General features: G+C 33.0%; 1 protein-coding gene across 1 annotated transcript in view; it reads right to left on the bottom strand.

Moving 5' to 3' along the window:
* LOC133656290 (protein TANC2-like) overlaps positions 1–19,706 on the bottom strand; it is a 255,231-nt gene that overhangs the window by 178,884 nt on the left and 56,641 nt on the right. The window contains exon 3 of the mRNA XM_062057295.1: positions 15,553–15,661. Coding sequence (XP_061913279.1) covers positions 15,553–15,619 — 67 coding nt within the window. The 5' untranslated portion in view covers positions 15,620–15,661. The remainder of the gene's footprint in view (positions 1–15,552; positions 15,662–19,706) is intronic.

Below are 19,706 nucleotides of genomic sequence, written 5' to 3'. Positions count from 1 at the left end.
CTTCTAACAAAATGCAACAAATATTTCTGCACTGAATTTTTTTTACATTGACTTCTTTTACACTGAATTTCAACAAACTTAATTTTTAGACACATTTTTTTCAGGAAATTGTCAGCATAATTTGTCCCAAAAAAAATTCAGTGCAAAAATAATGGTCGCTTCTAAAAAAATGCAACAAATATTTCTGCACTGAATTTTTCTTTTTTTACATTGACTTTTTTTACACTGAATTTGAACAAACTGCATTTTTAAACACATTTTTTTTCAGGTTATTGTCAGCATAATTTGTCCCAAAAAATTCAGTGCAAAAAAAATGATCGCTTCTAAAAAATGCAACAAATAGAATTTTTTTTTACACTGCCTTTTTTACACTGAACTTTAACAAACTGAATTGTTCAACACATTTTTTTATTCCATGAAATTGTAAGCATAATTTGACGAAAAAAATTCAGTGCAAAAAATAATGGTCGCTTCTAAAAAAATGCAACAAATATTTCTGCACTGAATTTTTTTTACATTGACTTCTTTTACACTGAATTTCAACAAACTTAATTTTTAAACACATTTTTTTTTCAGGAAATCGTCAGCATAATTTGTCCCAAAAAAAATTCAGTGCAAAAATAATGGTCGCTTCTAAAAAAATGCAACAAATAATTCTGCACTGAATTTTTCTTTTTTTACATTGACTTTTTTTACACTGAACTTGAACAAACTGCATTTTTAAACACATTTTTTTTCAGGTTATTGTCAGCATAATTTGTCCCAAAAAATTCAGTGCAAAAAAAATGATCGCTTCTAAAAAATGCAACAAATATTTCTGCACTGAATTTTTTTTTACACTGCCTTTTTTACACTGAACTTTAACAAACTGAATTGTTCAACACATTTTTTATTCCATTACATTTTCAGCATAATTTGACGAACAAAATTCAGTGCAAAAATAATGGTCGCTTCTAAAAAATGCAACAAATATTTCTGCACTGAATTTTTCTTTTTTTACATTTACTTTTTTTACACTGAATTTGAACAAACTGCATTTTTAAACACTTTTTTTTTCAGGTTATTGTCAGCATAATTTGTCCCAAAAAATTCAGTGCAAAAAAAATGATCGCTTCTAAAAAATGCAACAAATAGAATTTTTTTTTTACACTGCCTTTTTTACACTGAACTTTAACAAACTGAATTGTTGAACAATTTTTTTTATTCCATGAAATTGTCAGCATAATTTGACGAAAAAAATTCAGTGCAAAAAAAATGGTCGCTTCTAAAAAATGCAACAAATATTTCTGCACTAAATTTTTTTCTTCTTTTACACTGAATTTCATTTTATTGTTATTGTCAGCATAATTTGTCCCAAAAAATTCAGTGCAAAAAAAAAATTATCGCTTCTAAAAAATGCAACAAATATTTCTGCACTGAATTTTTTTTACATTGACTTCTTTTACACTGAATTTCAACAAACTTAATTTTTAAACACTTTTTTTTTTCAGGAAATCGTCAGCATAATTTGTCCCAAAAAAATTTCAGTGCAAAAAAAATGGTCGCTTCTAAAAAATGCAACAAATATTTCTGCACTAAATTGTTTTCTTCTTTTACACTGAATTTCATTTTATTGTTATTGTCAGCATAATTTGTCCCAAAAAATTCAGTGCAAAAAAAAAAGATCGCTTCTAAAAAATGCCACAAATATTTCTGCACTGAATTTTTTTTTACATTGACTTCTTTTACACTGAATTTCAACAAACTTAATTTTTAGACACTTTTTTTTCTTCAGGAAATTGTCAGCATGATTTGTCAAAAAAAAATTCAGTGCAAAAAATAACGGTCGCTTCTAAAAAAATGCAAAAAATATTTCTGCAATTAATTTTTTTACACTGAATTTTAAAAAACTTCATTTTTAAACACAATTTTCATTCCATGAAATTGTCAGAATAATTTGATGGCAAAAACAATTAAAATGCAGAAAGTTTAGCAACATCAATTCAGTGTGGGGCAAAAAAAAAAGACACATATGAACTTCCACTCAAGGCTTCTTTACATTTAGAAGCAAGGCTTCATTTTCTCATGCCATCCTGATGATTGTCACATGAACTGATCTGATGTAAACGCCTCATTCAAAGTCTTCCTTGTTAATAAAAGGTTTTAAGTGTGTTGCTAAAAGCAGATGAAAGACCAAAGCGGGACAACAGGAAGCGGTGATCTGAGCGAGGAAGAGGAGGAGGATGAAGAGGAGGAAGAAGAGGAGGAAGAAGAAGAGGAGGAAGAGGAAGAGGAGGAGGAGATGAGCGCTTCTTCTTCTCCTTTGTACCCACACATCACTCTGCCCACGTGGTCCTGCTAAAACTGGAACGCTCGCTTCCCTTTTGCACAAACTCCTGAAAACGGGCACAAATGGACGCCATCGTCACGGCAACCAGACATAATAACATCAGCTGGAATCACATCCTGTTTTTGTATGACTTGTAGACCACATATTGTCATGTAATACTATACTGTAATAGTCTACTGTACTGTAATACTGTACACTATTGTATTGTACTGTACACTTTTGTACAAACAAATATAAAAGGGTACCACAAAAAATGTCATTATTGTCTTTATTGTAACAACAAATGTTAGTGTACATGAAACATATGTTTATTATAGTCCTTCAATAAAATAGTCAACTTGTCTTTTAGTAGTAAGTAAACAAACAAAGACTCCTAATTAGTCTGCAGTAACATATTGTGTCATTTATACACCTATTATTTTGTACACATGATGAGGGACAAACTGTAAAAAATGATTATTAATCTACTTGTTCATTTACTGTTATTATTTTCTGTTTGAACATGTTCTATCTACACTTCTGTTCAAATGTAATAATCACTTATTCTTCTCTTCTTTCATACTTGACATTAGTTTTGGATGATACCACACATTTGGGTGTCGATCCGATACCAAGTAGTTACAGGATCATTTCCTAAGTTCATAAACAAAACAAAAAAAAGACTAAATATTTTGTGATGATAAAAAATATCAATGTAATCTACGTATAGCTCTTGTACTTGGTATCATTACAGTGGATGTCAGGTGTAGATCCAACCATGGCGTCTGTTTACATTCAGGAGCGCTAGCGTGTTGATAGCGGCAAGCTATTGCATCCTCCTACGGTGTGTAGTGAAGCATGTTTAGCTATTCCTCGGCCTCCAGTGATAATGATACTTGTAAGAAACGTGCTTTACTCGTCGTCATGGAGGCGAGGATTAGTGATTTAGAAGTAGCTAAAACACTGTGGAGGGACGTTAGCCGATAGCTAAGTAGACAAGAGCAAAGCACCTCCTGCGGTGTTTATAGTTCAGCACAATTTCCCTGGTGGATGAATAAAGTTTGTCTGAGTGTAACTTTGTGTCCATTCTTTCCTTTTCTAACTCCCTGATATTTCTAACATATTTACCAGCAATGTCTCCTGGTGATGAAAAAGAAGAAGTACTGGTATTTTTCAGAAGCAGTATAGTAGCGTTTGTATTCATGTACGGTATACCGATACTATACTAGTACCGGTACACCATCAATCTGTCAACCGGGCCAGGTAAGTGTTGACTCAAAATAAACCGCAGGCTCAAACTCCTGGTGATGCCCTTCTGTCAATTCCTGGAAGTTTCAGCTTTGCAAGCATATCAATAAAGTACTATCTATCTATCTATACTCCCCCCATATATACTAATTCACCATATTCCGTACTATACCGCCTCTAAAAAGTACTGCCCCCCCAAACCCCACTTTTTTTACGGGCATGACGGTGCGTCGTCGTCACATGGTGACATTGCTGGTTTTACGAGCAAAGGAGCATGTTTATTTGTATTTTTAGAAACAAAACAAGTATCATACTGTCCAGGTGACTTTTCCTCTTTTATCCCCAATTTCTTTATTTTGACTTCCTCTTCTCACTCCATGCAAAGACTCAACCAAACTTGATAGTTGGGGCCATTTTTGAGCTCTTTTATTGGCATTTTATTGACTTTTTATTGCCATTTAATTGGATTTTTATTGGCATTTTATTGGCTTTTTATTGGAATTTTATTGGTATTTTATTGGCATTTTATTGGCATTTTATTGTCTTTTTATTGGCATTTTATTGTCTTTTTATTGACATTTTATTGGTTTTTTATTGGCATTTTATTGGCATTTTATTGGCTTTTTATTGGCATTTTATTAGCATTCTATTGGCATTTTATTGGCTTTTTATTGGCATTTTATTGGCATTTTATTGTTTTTTTATTGGCTTTTTATTGGCATCTTAGTGACTTTTTATTGACTTTTTATTGGCTTTTTATTGACTTATTATTGGCATTTTATTGGAATTTTATTGGCATTTTATTGGCTTTTTATTGGTATTTTATTGGCATTTTATTGGATATTTATTGGCATTTTATTGGCTTTTTATTGGCATTTTATTGTCTTTTTATTGGCATTTTATTGTCTTTTTATTGGCATTTTATTGGTATTTTATTGGCATTTTATTGGCTTTTTATTGGCATTTTATTGTTTTTTTATTGGCTTTTTATTGGCATCTTAGTGACTTTTTATTGACTTTTTATTGGCTTTTTATTGACTTAATATTGGCATTTTATTGGAATTTTATTGGCATTTTATTAGCTTTTTATTGGCATTTTATTGGCTTTTTATTGGCATTTTATTGTTTTTTTATTGGCTTTTTATTGGCATCTTAGTGACTTTTTATTGACTTTTTATTGACTTTTTATTGGCTTTTTATTGACTTATCATTGGCATTTTATTGGCATTTTATTGGCTTTTTATTGGCATTTTATTGGCTTTTTGATGGCATTTATTGGCTTTTTATTGGCATTTTATTGGCAATGTATTGTCTTTTTATTGGCATTTTAGTGTTTTTTATTGGGTTTTTATTGGCATCTTATTGGCTTTTTATTGGCTTTTTATTGGCCTTTTATTGACTTTTTATTGACTTTTTATTGGCGTTTTATTGCTTTTTATTGGCTTTTTTATTGGCATCTTATTGGCTTTTGATTGGCTTTTTATTCTATACTAGTACTTTTTTTCTAAAAAACAAGTGCCATATTGTCCAAGTGACTTTTCCTCTTTTATCCCCAATTTCTTTATTTTGACTTCCTCTTCTCACTCCACCAAACCTGATAGTTGATACTGTCACCTGATTGGCTGTGACCAGTGATCACTTCCTGCTTTGCTCCGTCACCAAAAGAGCGAGTGCCTTCAAAAACCATCCAACATTTGTCATCGATATCGATGACGTGTCTGTGGCGATACATATTGATACCGTTTCAGCGCCCATTTGAACAGAGACGCCGTGCTAGGTTAGCGCGTTGGCTAAAAACAAAGCCATCTCACCTGTAACTGGCTGACAGATAGCTCCTTTTAGGATGTGTAGCGAAGCCTGAAATGGCCCGTCGTGTCCATGATGAAGAGTTGCTCTATTTCCCTCGCTTCAAACAAGGTCAAAGCGTGCGCACCTCGTTGCCATGGATACCGGGCTGAGAGGGCCACAGGTGTGTTGCGGTGAGATTGAACCTGAGCCAGAACTTTGTGCTCCCAGTTCAGGAAGAACCGTGGACCGGAGGAAGTTTTAGTTGGGAGATACTTCTTCTTCTCTAGTCCACTAATATCACATTTAACATATTTTTGATAGATTTAAAAAGATATATACGTATTTATTTGGGACATAAAATAGTCAACATACTACACAACTTGTCTTTTAGTAGTAAGTAAACAAACAAAGACTCCTAATTAGTCTGCAGTAACATATTGTGTCATTTATACACCTATTATTTTCTACACATTATGAGGGACAAACTGTAAAAAATGTATTATTCATCTACTTGTTCATTTACTGTTAATATCTGCTTATTTTCTCTTTCAACATGTTCTATCTACACTTCTGTTCAAATGTAATAATCACTTATTCTTCTCTTCTTTGATACTTGACATTAGTTTTGGATGATACCACACATATAGGTATCGATCCCGATACCAAGTAGTTACAGGATCACACATTGGTCATATTCAAAGTCCTCATGTGTCCAGGGACGTATTTACTGACTTTATAAACAATTTTTTTAAAAAGACCAAATATTTTCTGATAATAAAAAATATCAATGTAATCATTGTAGTATCCACTCGGGACGCATTTCCCGAGTTTATAAACATTATATGAATTTTTAAAAAGGAAAAAAGATTTTGCGATGCTAAAAAATGTTGATGTAATCATAGTAGTATGAACTAGATACGCTCTTGTACTTGGTATCATTACAGTGGATGTCAGGTGTAGATCCACCCATGGCGTTTGTTTACATTGTGACGGCGGTGAGCTATTGTATCCTCCTAGCATGTTTAGCTATTCCTCGTCCTCCAGTGATAGTGCAAGAAACTTACTTTGTCGCCACGGAGACCGGGATTAGTGATTTAGTAGTAGCTAAAACACTGCGGATGGATGTTAGCCGCTAGCTAACTAGCCAGCCATGTCTTAAAGCAGTTCTTCCTGAGGGTGTTTCAGTGTTATAACTTCACCTTTATCTTGACTTTTTACACCAAAATGCGTCCGTTCTCCCTTTTCTGTCTCCACACTGTGTCTGCTTGTAAGTACTCTGTGTGTATGCGCTGCCAAACATGCTCCTCTGCTCCTAAAACCAGCAATTTCTAAGAGTATGATTCATTAGTATGGCGGTACTATACTAGTACCGCTATACGGTACAGCCCTACGTTACGCACAGTTTGAACAGTCACACTGTGTTGGAATATTGAATCGAGTGATTCTTTGATCTAACCCAGAGGTGTCCAAAGTGCGGCCCGGGGGCCACTTGCGGCCCGGAGCTAATTGTTTAGCGGCCCGCCACACATTCTGGAAATACTATTGTAAAAATAAAAAAGAACTAGGGCTGCAACAACTAATCGATTAAAATCGATTATACAAATAGTTGCCGATTAATTTAGTCATCGATTCGTTGGATCTATGCTATGCGCATGCGCAGAGGCTTTTTTAATTTTTTTTTTTTTTTTTTTTTTTTTTTTTTTTTTTTTTAAATAAATATTTATAAACTGCAACATTTACAAACAGCTGAGAAACAATAATCAAAATAAGTATAGTGCCAGTATGCTGTTTTTTTTTCAATAAAATACTGGAAAGGATGGAAATGTAGTTTGTCTCTTTTATCCGATTATTAATTGATTAATCGAAGTAATAATCGACAGATTAATCGATTATCAAATTAATCGTTAGTTGCAGCCCTAAAAAGAACATTAAAAAATGAGGTGAAATCTAACGAGAAAAAGTTGCAATGTTGACACAAAAGCTGCCACGCAGGCTGTTTGTTTTTCTTTTGTCTTTCTTTCTTTTTCTTTTTTTGCCATTGCTCAAAAAAAAAAAAAAAAAAAAAAAAAAAAAAAAATCCATGTTATAATGAATTATTTTCCGGGCTCCAATTACTTCAAATTAGGGATGTCCGATAATGGCTTTTTGCCGATATCCGATATGCCGATATTGTCCAACTCTTTAATTACCGATACCGATATCAACCGATATATACAGTCGTGGAACTAACACATTATTATGCCTAATTTGGACAACCAGGTATGGTGAAGATAAGGTACTTTTTTTAAAAAAATGAATCAAATAAAATAAGATCAATAAATTAAAAACATTTTCTTGAATAAAAAAGAAAGTAAAACAATATAAAAACAGTTACATAGAAACTAGTAATGAATGAAAATGAGTAAAATGAAGTGTTAAAGGTTAGTACTATTAGTGGAGCAGCAGCACGCACAATCATGTGTGCTTACGGACTGTATCCCTTGCAGACTGTATTGATATATATTGATATATAATGTAGGAACCAGAATATTAATAACAAAAAGAAACAACCCTTTTGTGTGAATGAGTGTAAATGGGGGAGGGAGGTTATTTGGGTTGGTGCACTAATTGTAAGTGTATCTTGTGTTTTTTATGTGGATTTAATAAAAATTAAAAAAAAAAAAAAAAACGATACTGATAATAAAAAAAACGATACCGATAATTTCCGATATTACATTTTGACGCATTTATCGGCCGATAATATCGGCAGACCGATATTATCCGACATCTCTACTTCAAATATTTCACTTTCAAATGTTCTATGTGGTAAATATTGCATATATTGTGTAGTTGCCATATAAAAACATCAAAGTTTTCTTTGACAAAAAGCGCATAAAACAAACAAAATAATAGTTCCAGCATAAAATGGACAGATATATCTGAGGTTGAGCTCATAACTTAATATATAATCTAATATATAATCTTCTTCTGCTTATCCGAGGTCGGGTCGCGGGGGCAGCAGCCTAAGCAGGGAAGCCCAGACTTCCCTCTCCCCAGCCATGTTTTTAATTTATTTATCTTATTTTACTAATTTTTTTAAGAAGTACCTTATCTTCACCAAACATGGTTGTCCAAATTAGGCATAATAATGTGTTAATTCCACGACTGCATATATCGGCAGGCCGATATTATCGGACATCTCTAATTATAAAATAGATTTTTAGTCCTTTTTTTTTTTTTAGCATTGGCAAAAAAAAGAAAAATAAACAAAGACAAAAGAAAAAAAACAGCCTGCATTTTCATTTCATTTGTATTTATCTCCTTCATTGATATATAAAGCATGGCAGCTTTTGTGTCAACAGTGCAACTTTTTCTTGTTAGATTTCACCTCATTCCACTTTTTTGAAATGTTTTTTTACATTTTTGCAATATTATCAATTTGGCAATTTTTGCAGAATGTGTGGCGGGCCGCACTTTGGACACCCCTGTTTTAGGGCTCTAATGACTAAATACTGCACATTTCAGTTTTACTACAAAAAAAAACGAAGTTGTTTTTGACAGAAAAGCCATAAAACATTTTTTTTTTAAATTTGTATTACTTTATATCAACTTGAAGTTGATATAGAGATTTACTGTAAGCGTTAAATAATTTAAAAAAAATAATAATCTGACTTATTTTTAACATTTTAATGATTGAGACTAGAGATGCCCGATAATATCGGCCGGCCGATATTATTGGCCGGCCGATATATGCGTTAGAATGTAATATCGGAAATTATCGGTATCGGTTTTTTTATTATCGGTATCGTTTTTTTTTTGTTTTTTTTTGTTTTGTTTTTTTTAATTAAATCAACATAAAAAACACAAGATACACTTACAATTAGTGCAGTATTATTATGGTGTTATGGTATAAGGACATATTTAGAGATGTCTGCCGATATTATCGGCCGATAAATGCGTTGAAATGTAATATCTGAAATTATCGGTATCGTTTTTTTTATTATCTGTATCGTTTTTTTTTGGTTTTTTTTTGTTTTTGTTTTTAAATTAAATCCACATAAAAAACGCAAGATACACTTAGTTCAAGTTCAAGTTTATTATTCTTCGGTCAATCGTCAACAAAATAAACAAAAAGTTGTACATTCTTAAATTGAAATTGAAAATGAAAATGTTGCAGACCGAAAGGGTTTAGGCTGAAGTTGAACACTTATTGCGCCTAACCCTATAAACAATGTCAAGTACAAAATAAACTTCCGAAAATTATTGAATGTCCATTGTACAACATATTATAAATACACATTATACATAACATAAACACAGTTCAATTATATACACAGTAAAGGCATGTGAAATATCCTTGTAGACATGTTAAACCTTTGTACCAATTTATATACTATATACAAACAATTGTACTTCCATTATTATTTATAACCCACATTTAGTATTTGAATTAACATTGATCATAGTATTAACTACTGTGTTGATTCTAGAGTGATATATTTTTTCAAGACATTGGTCTTAAAGTGTTTTTTAAATGTGTGAATAGAAGTGGAACATTTTAAGGAATAATCCAAGCTGTTCCACAGTTGAACCCCCCTGACAGAAACACATCTACTTTTTAAGCTTGTTCTTATCTTAGCTTTCTGGAAGACAGCTGAACCTCTGAGGTCATAGGGATTCTCTCTGGGTTTGAACCTCTCCTGTAGACACCCAGGCAGCATGTGGTTATGAGCTTTGTACGTCACAATAGCAGTGTTGAGGTCAACAAGATCGTGCAGTTTTAATGTTTTTAATTTAATAAACAGAGCATTGGTATGGTCATGATAATCTGCATAATTTACAATTCTAATCGCTTTCTTTTGAAGTAAGAATATAGATTTAATGTTTGTTTTGTAATTGTTACCCCAGATTTCGACACAATAATTAAGATAAGGGAGTACAAAAGAATTATATAACATGATAAGAGCCTTTTGATTTACGGAGTTTTTTATTTTATGTAACATAGCAATATTTTTTGCCATCTTTGTCTTAAGTATATTTATGTGCAGTTTCCAATTTAATTTATCATCTATATGGATTCCCAAAAATTTAGTTGAATACACCCTTTCTATCTCCATATCATCAATTCTTATATGACACTGTTTGTTATTTTTCCTATTTCCAAAAATTATATATTTTGTTTTATTTAGGTTGATTGATAGTTTATTGGCATCAAACCATTGCTTTAGTATGTGGAGTTCACTCTCTACAGTCCCTAAGAGATGGCCAAGGTCTTGCCCAGAACAGTACAGACTTGTATCGTCAGCAAAGAGAATACAGTTGAGTTTTTTAAAGATTTTACAGATATCATTAATGTACAATAAAAACAATTTTGGTCCCAATACAGAACCTTGGGGTACTCCATGTGTTATAATCTTTTTATCTGAATCTACATTATTCATATGCACGTACTGTTCTCTGCCACCAAGATAACTTTTCAACCAATCATGAGCAAGACCTCTAAAACCATACCTCTGCATTTTGTTTAAAAGCAATGTATGATGGATGGTGTCAAAGGCCTTGCTCAGGTCAATAAAAACGCCAACAACAAACTCCCTCTTATCAATTGCAGTGGTTACCTCCTCAACTAGTTCCATCACTGCCATGGAAGAGGACCTGTTTGGTCGAAAGCCGTATTGGTGTTCACTTAGCAAGTGTTGCTTGTCAATAAAACTGTCTAATCTTGACACAAATAATTTTTCAAGGATTTTTGAAAATTGTGAGAGTATAGAAATAGGCCTATAGTTGGTGAACTGATGCTTATCTCCACTTTTGAAGATGGGAATAACTTTTGCCGTTTTTTCTTTCAATTAGTGCAGTATTATTATGGTGTTATGGTATAAGGACATATTTAGAGATGTCTGATAATATCGGTCTGCCGATATTATCGGTCGATAAATGCGTTGAAATGTAATATCTGAAATTATCGGTATCGTTTTTTTTATTATCGGTATCGTTTTTTTTTTGTTTTTGTTTTTTAAAATTAAATCAACATAAAAAACACAAGATACACTTACAATTAGTGCAGTATTATTATGGTGTTATGGTATAAGGACATATTTAGAGATGTCTGCCGATATTATCGGCCGATAAATGCGTTGAAATGTAATATCTGAAATTATCGGTATCGTTTTTTTTATTATCGGTATCGTTTTTTTTTATTTTTTTTTATTTTATTTTTTTTTTTATTAAATTAACATAAAAAACACAAGATACACTTACAATTAGTGCAGTATTATTATGGTGTTATGGTATAAGGACATATTTAGAGATGTCTGCCGATATTATCGGCCGATAAATGCGTTGAAATGTAATATCTGAAATTATCGGTATCGTTTTTTTTATTATCAGTATCGTTTTTTTTGTTTGTTTGTTTTTATTTTTTATTAAATCCACATAAAAAACACAAGATACACTTACAATTAGTGCACCAAGCCAAAAAACCTCCCTCCCCCATTTACACTCATTCACACAAAAGGGTTGTTTCTTTCTGTTATTAATATTCTGCTTCCTACATTATATATCAATATATATCAATACAGTCTGCAAGGGATACAGTCCGTAAGCACACATGATTGTGCGTGCTGCTGCTCCACTAATAGTACTAACCTTTAACACTTCATTTTACTCATTATCATTCATTACTAGTTTCTATGTAACTGTTTTTATATTGTTGTACTTTCTTTTTTCCATCCATCCATCCATCCATCTTCTTCCGCTTATCCGAGGTCGGGTCGCGGGGGCAGCAGCCTAAGCAGGGAAGCCCAGACTTCCCTCTCCCCAGCCATGTTTTTAATTTATTTATCTTATTTTACTAATTTTTTAAAAAAGTACCTTAACTTCACCATACCTGGTTGTCCAAATTAGGCATAATTTGTTAATTCCACGACTGTATATATCGGTTGATATCGGTATCGGTTGATATCGGTATCGGTAATTAAAGAGTTGGACAATATCGGGATATCGGCAAAAAGCCATTATCGGACATCCCTAACTGAGACCCTTTATGGTCCCCGGGCCCCCTAAAGGTAAAATAACTAAAAAAATGCATATATTTTGTTATGGTTTGAAAATGACAAATATCAAAATGGCCCCCGCATGCTTTAATTTTTCCGTGTGCGGCCCTCAGTGGAAAAAGTTTGGACACCCCTGATCTAATCCGCTCTGTACCACCTTTTGGTATCAACAGCATCGCTGTACGGATCAATCCATTATCGAGGACTAAAAGTATTGACGACTGACAAGACAGAAAGGTGTTCCGTCAAAAGAAGCGAGGTTGGGTGAGTGGCAGGTGGGGCACGGGCGCCGTGGCGGGCCAATTAGCGCCTGCGTGGCGTGTTGAGAGGTGGTTCAGTCTTGATGAGACTAATTAGCGAGACGCAGGAATGCTTTGGATGACAGAAAGAGGAAAAGGGGGCGTGACCCAGTGACTCACTTCATTCATACACGGGGGGGGGCTCGACAGGAGATGCCCCCCCCCCCCCCCACAGCACGCTAATTGATGGCTCATTTAGCCCGGCGCAGGACGAAGCTAATTAGAGATCATCAAGTTGTTATCATCTGAGTCCACAACTTTAGCGGTATTACAATAGAATAGAAGGATTATTATATATTATATTATATTATTGTTGGAAATGGGGATTATCGTAAAAAACGCAATTGATTACCCTGAAGAAGGATTTAATGCGCAGTTAGCTAGCGCGTCAAATGGGAAGCGGAAACTAGCGCGCTGATCGCTAGCTGGAATGTTAAACGCTAACATGACTACAAGACATATTAGTGTGTGTACAAGGATCGTAAATTCCCTACACTTTGAACCCTGCGGCTTATAAGAAGGTGCGGCTAATTTTTCTTTGCTAACACCTATAATAAAAATAGTTTTCAAAAAACAAGCAAATACAGCAAAACATTTTTGTTTTCGGACGAGTTCGCTGACTGCAGTGTCCTTCTATTTAGTGCTTTCAAACCGCAAGTCGAGTGACCTTCTGTCTTCTAGCCGTCCGTAGCGTTTCTACCTGCTCGGCTTCGTCATCCGTCACTCCAAGCAACGTTTGTAAGTTTTACAATACAACTAAAACAATTCATCAATCGTCCCGTGTGTGATGTCTGCAGGAGTGTTTTCATGCATATTTGCATATTTGTACGTGCTGTAGAGCAGTGGTCACCAACCGGTACCGGTCCGCGGACCGATTGGTACCGGGCCGCACAAGAGAAAAAAAAAAATTAAAAATAATTTTTTATTTTTTTAAATTAATTTTTTTTTTTTATTAAATCAACATAAAAAAAACAATATATACATTATATATCAATATAGATCAATACAGTCTGCAGGGATACAGTCCGTAAGCACACATGATTGTATATATTTAAGAAAAAATACATAAAATAAAAAATAAAATATACACCCCCTGGAGAGCTAGCTTGCGCGGCTAGCGGGTCCACAACCGTGACTTCTGTTTTGCTTAATCGTCCGTTTTACTGCCATTTGGAAACAATTAATGTATGTAAATAAACATTTACAGAATATTTCTGTGTAAATAACTCATTTCACAAGGTATACAGTAAATATCTTTTTATTGTCTTTTTATTGGTATTTTATTGGTATTTTATTGGCTTTTTATTGGCATTTTATTGACTTTTGAATGGCTTTTTATTGGTATTTTATTGGCATTTTATTGACTTTTGATTGGCTTTTTATTGGTATTTTATTGGCATTTTATTGGCATTTTATTGTCTTTTTGTTGGCTTTTTATTGGCATTTTATTGGCTTTTTATTGGCATTTTATTGGCTATTTTTGCAATTTATTGGCATTTTATTAGGATTTTATTGGCATTTTATTGACATTTTATTAGTTTTTTATTAGCTTTTTATTGGCTTTCTATTGGCATTTTATTGGCTTTCTATTGGCTTTTTATTGGCTTTTTATTGGCATTTTATTGGCAATTTATTGGCTTTTTATTGGCATTGTATTGGCATTTTATTGGTATTTTATTGGCTTTATATTGGCATTTTGTTGACTTTTGATTGGCTTTTTATTGGCTTTTTTTTACTTTTTATTGGCTTTTTTGGCTTTTTATTGGCATTTTATTGGCATTGTATTGGCATTTTATTGTTATTTCATTGGTATTTTATTGGCTTTTTATTGGCATTTTATTGGCATTTTATTGACTTTTGATTGGCTTTTATTTGGTATTTTATTGGCTTTTGTTTGGCTTTTTATTGGCATTCGATTGGCATTTGATTGGCATTTTATTGGCATTTTATTGGCTTTTTATTGGCTTTTTGTTGGCTTTTAATTGGCATTTTATTAGGATTTTATTGGCATTTTATTGACATTTTATTAGTATTTTATTAGCTTTTTTTGGCTTTCTATTGGCTTTTTATTGGCATTTTATTGGCAATTTATTGGCTTTTTATTGGCATTGTATTGGCATTTTATTGGTATTTTATTGGCTTTTTATTGGCATTTTATTGAGTTTTGATTGGATTTTTATTGGCTTTTTTTTAAAACTTTTTATTGGCTTTTTTGGCTTTTTATTGGCATTTTATTGGCATTGTATTGGCATTTTATTGTTATTTCATTGGTATTTTATTGGCTTTTTATTGGCATTTTATTGACTTTTGATTGGATTTTTATTGGTATTTTATTGGCATTTTATTTTATTTTTATTGTCTTTTTATTGGCATTTTATTGTCTTTATGCAAGGAGAAAAAGAGTGGAGAGCACAGGCCTCGGCCAGGACCTGTCTGGGAAAAGTAAGTCTTGAATCCGGATCAGCCCCAAAATGTCATCATTTGTTCATTATCCCATTTCCTAAAAAATAGGGGCAATAACTTTGGAGCGATCTGTGACGGAACGAAAAGAACATGGAAACATATTTTCTCTTCTAAAACTTGGTGGGTGTGGCTTATATAACGCTCTATAGTCCAGAAAATAGGGTGCTTTTTGAGCATGTTCAACAATAAAGTGATAGTAATGATAATTGTGATTATAAAAGCTGTGATATCAAACCTTCATATTGTTCCATCCCTATGATACACTGTACGCCGATACTGTCCAGCACTTCATTTTTGATACTGAGACATGCAGAAGTCTTCCCTCAAATCAATCCCAGAGGAAGACTTGAGAGATAATGTCGGTAAGAAGCCACTTCCTGTTCCAAAATGGCGATACGGGGGGTAAACTCACCACTGCTGCGACTCTTGCGGTTGGCCTTACCCCCCGTCAGCAGCATCTTCAAGCTGTTCCTGAACATGGCGGCGCCGTACGGGTCGGAACCGGGACGCACGGCCGAATGCTGGGGGAAAAAGGAAGAGAAAGAACTTGAGTGTGCGTTCTGTAGGCGGAAACAGCGGGAGGCAGCGTGCAGGTAAACTTGTGTCTGATGCTTAAACCAAAAATAAACAAAAGGTGAGTGCCCCTAAGAAAAGGCATTGAAGCTTAGGGAAGGCTATGCAGAACAAAACTAAAACTGAACTGGCTACAAAGTAAACAAAGACAGAATGCTGGACGACAGCAAAGACTTACTGTGGAGCGGAAAGCGTCCACAATGTACATCCGAACATGACATGACAATCAACAATGTCCCCACAAAGAAGGATTAAAAACAACTGAAATATTCTTGATTGCTAAAACAAAGTAGATGCGGGGAAATATCGCTCAAAGGAAGACATGAAACTGCTACAGGAAAATACCAAAACAAGAGAAAAAGCCACCAAAATAGGAGCGCAAGACAAGAAGTAAAACACTACACACGGAAAACAGCAAAAAAGTCCAAATAAGTCAGGGTGTGTGTCAGGTGCAAACACTGATGACATCTATTAAACAAGACAAGAAGCAAGGAATTAAACAGAGACAGAATTAAATTTGGCTCAATTGAGGAGAAAATGTCTGGACTGTACTCTTTGTACAGTTCCACCACGCTCTGGCGAAAGATTGTACGCCGCCTCTTTTATTTGGACTTTTACTGATTACATGGCATAGGCTGTTTCTAAGGGACGGGGGTCGTAAACAGCCGTCGCCTTTGGTTACAGAACAGTTCAATGAAAAGGTCATAACATGGCAACACAAAGTTTTGTGATAACTCAGATACAATTATTCCGACAGTGTGATGTGACAGTACACCTACTTTGAGACAAGAGCTATAGTGATGCATGCTTGGTTATGCTTTAAAGTCATATACAACGACTTTTTACTGTCAACTGAGTTTCATTTTTTTAATGATTTCTGCTGGTGGTGTGCCTCCGCATTTTTTCAACGCAAAAAATGTTGAAAAACTGTGCTGTAGACACACATCACAGCAGCACACACACACACACACACACACACACACACACACACACACACACACACACACACACACACACACACACAAGTCAACCACACACCTTTATTCTTATAAATAGTTGTAATACTATTTATCATTATTATTGCTGTTGTATTTATTTTTATTATGTGTTATTTTATTCTTATAATTAGTCTTAATAATATTTGTAAACATATTGACTATGCTTTTTCTGGGATTTTTTTTGCTTACTTTTTGTTTCAAACAGAGTCTCCGTAAAAAAGTGTTTTTTTTTTTAATTAATATTATTTATCATTATTAGAATTATGTATATTATTTATTATGTTATTCTTATACTTAGATTTATTATTATTTTATAATTAGTTTTATTATTATTTATTATTGCTATTATATTTATTTATTGTATTATTTATTATTTTAACCTCATAATTATTTTTTATTTTTTTAAATAATTAGTTGTATTATTATTTTTACTATTATATTTATGTAAATTATTATTATTTTATTCTTTAATTATTTTTCTTATTTCTTATTTTATTTTTATAATTCGTTTTATTATTTTTTTATTATTATTACTGTTATTTTGATCATATTTATTATTTTATTCGTTTTATTATTAATTATTATTATTTTATTTTATTAGTTGTAATAGTATTTATTATTATTATTCCTGTTATATTTATTTTTATTATTGTTATTTATTATTTTATTCTTATACTTAATTTTATTATTTATTATTATTTTATCTTTAAAATTAGTTGTATTATTATTTATTAATATTATATGTATTTAAATGATTATTTATTATTGTATTCTATAATTATTTGTGTTATTTATTATTTTATTTTTATAATTTGTTTTATTTTTGTATTATTATTACTGTTCTATTTATTTTTATTTAAATTATTCATTATTGTATTCTTATAATTATTTTTTATTATTAATTATTATTTTATTTTTATAATTAGTTGTAATAATACTTACCATTATGATTGCAGTTATATTTATTTGTATTATTGTTAGTTATTATTTTATTCTCATAATTAGTGTTAATATTGTTAGTAAACACATTAATTATGCTTTTTCGGGATTTTTTTGCTTACTTTTCGTTTCGCCCTGTAAAAATGCCATGCACATGCGGCATGGTCAATTATGTCAGGGATGAAAGTGGCGCACACTTCATGCTGTGACCGCCACAATGCATTGTGGGGGAAAGCGAGCAATAAGCGACAAGTGCATGAATCAAGTTAGCTGCTCGCTAAGACGCTGCGAGGCCATTAAGGTATGCGCTAGTAATAAGAATAATGATGCTAACAAGGACGTGTGCAAGCGAGTGCATCAGGACACGTGCCAGTTGCTGACAGGATGGCGAGGAAGTGAACCCTCTTGACGTGCTAGATGGCGAGAGAGAGAGAGAGAGAGAGAGAGAGCGAGGGAGTGCACGCCTCGCTCATTCTGACTCCGTCGGTGTTCCGGCCGAGCGCAGGGAAGCCAAGAAGCAGCGTGATGGCCAGCAGCGTGATGGCCAGCAGACGTGTGCAAGCGGAAGCAAACCATCTCAGGCACTTCCAGCTCAGCTCGGCTCAAAATGCACTTTGAGGGGCGTTTGACCACACACCCATACACACACACATACACATACACATACACGTACATACACATACACATACATACACATATATACATATACATACACATACACACACACACTAAGAAATGTTCTACTGTACTAGTACAGCATCCATTAATTTGATGGTGACTCATCTGTGGGCTCGTTGACTGCAAAAGGGTTCAATTGACTACTGGCCATGCCCCCTGCAGCGGCCCGGGGACCATTTTTGGGCCCTTTTATTGGCTTTTTATTGGCATTTTATTGGCTTTTTTTTGCAATTTATTGGCATTTTATTGGCTTTTTATTGGCATTTTATTGGCTTTTTTTGTGCAATTTATTGGCATTTTATTGGCATTTTATTGGCATTTTATTGGTATTTTATTGGCATTTTATTGACTTTGATGGGATATCTATTGGTATTTTATTGGTATTTTATTGGCTTTTTATTGGCATTTTATTGCCTTTCTAATATTTTATTGGCTTTTTATTGGCATTTTATTAGTATTTTATTGACTTTTTTATTGCCATTTTTTGGCATTTTATTGGCTTTCTATTTACATTTTATTGGCATTTTATTGGCATTTTATTGGCGTTTTTGGCTTTTTATTGGTATTTTATTGGCATTTTATTGACATTTTAATGGCATTTTATTGACTTTTGATTGGCTTTTTACTTGTATTTTATTGGTATTTTATTGACATTTTGTTGGCAATTTAATGACTTGATTGGCTTTTTACTGGTATTTTATTGACTTTTGGTTGGCTTTTTATTGGCATTTTATTGTCATTTTATTGTTATTTTATTGTCATTTTATTGGCTTTTTTGGCTTTTTATTGGTATTTTATTGGCTTTTTATTGGCATTTTATTGACATTTTATTGGCATTTTATTGGCATTTTATTGACTTTTGATTGGCTTTTTACTGGTATTTTATTGGTATTTTATTGGCATTTTATTGACTTTTTGATTGTCTTTTTACTGGTATTTTATTGACTTTTGATTGGCTTTTTACTGGTATTTTATTGGCTTTCTATTGACATTTTATTGGCTTTTTATTGGCATTTTTGGCTTTTCATTGGCTTTTTATTGGTATTTTATTGGCATTTTATTGACATTTTATTGGCATTTTATTGAATTTTGATGGGCTTTTTATTGATATTTTATTGGATTTTTATTGGCATTTTATTGACTTTTGATTGGCTTTTGATTGGTATTTTACTGGCATTTTATTGGCTTTTTGGAGAAAAAGAGTGGGAGAGCACAGGCCTCGGCCAGGACCTGTCTGGGAAAAGTCTCGAGTCCGGATCAGCCCCAAAATATCATATTTGTTCATTATCCCATTTCCTGTTAAATAGGGTAAATAACTTTGGAGCGATTTATGACGGAAGGAAAAGAACATGATAACACAAATTTAAATTACATTTTA

This window comes from Entelurus aequoreus, linkage group LG08, assembly GCF_033978785.1.
Source record: "Entelurus aequoreus isolate RoL-2023_Sb linkage group LG08, RoL_Eaeq_v1.1, whole genome shotgun sequence".
Taxonomy (NCBI): Eukaryota; Metazoa; Chordata; class Actinopteri; order Syngnathiformes; family Syngnathidae; genus Entelurus; species Entelurus aequoreus.
Note: the sequence above shows the minus strand (reverse complement) of the source record. Positions and strands in the feature narration are given on the sequence as shown.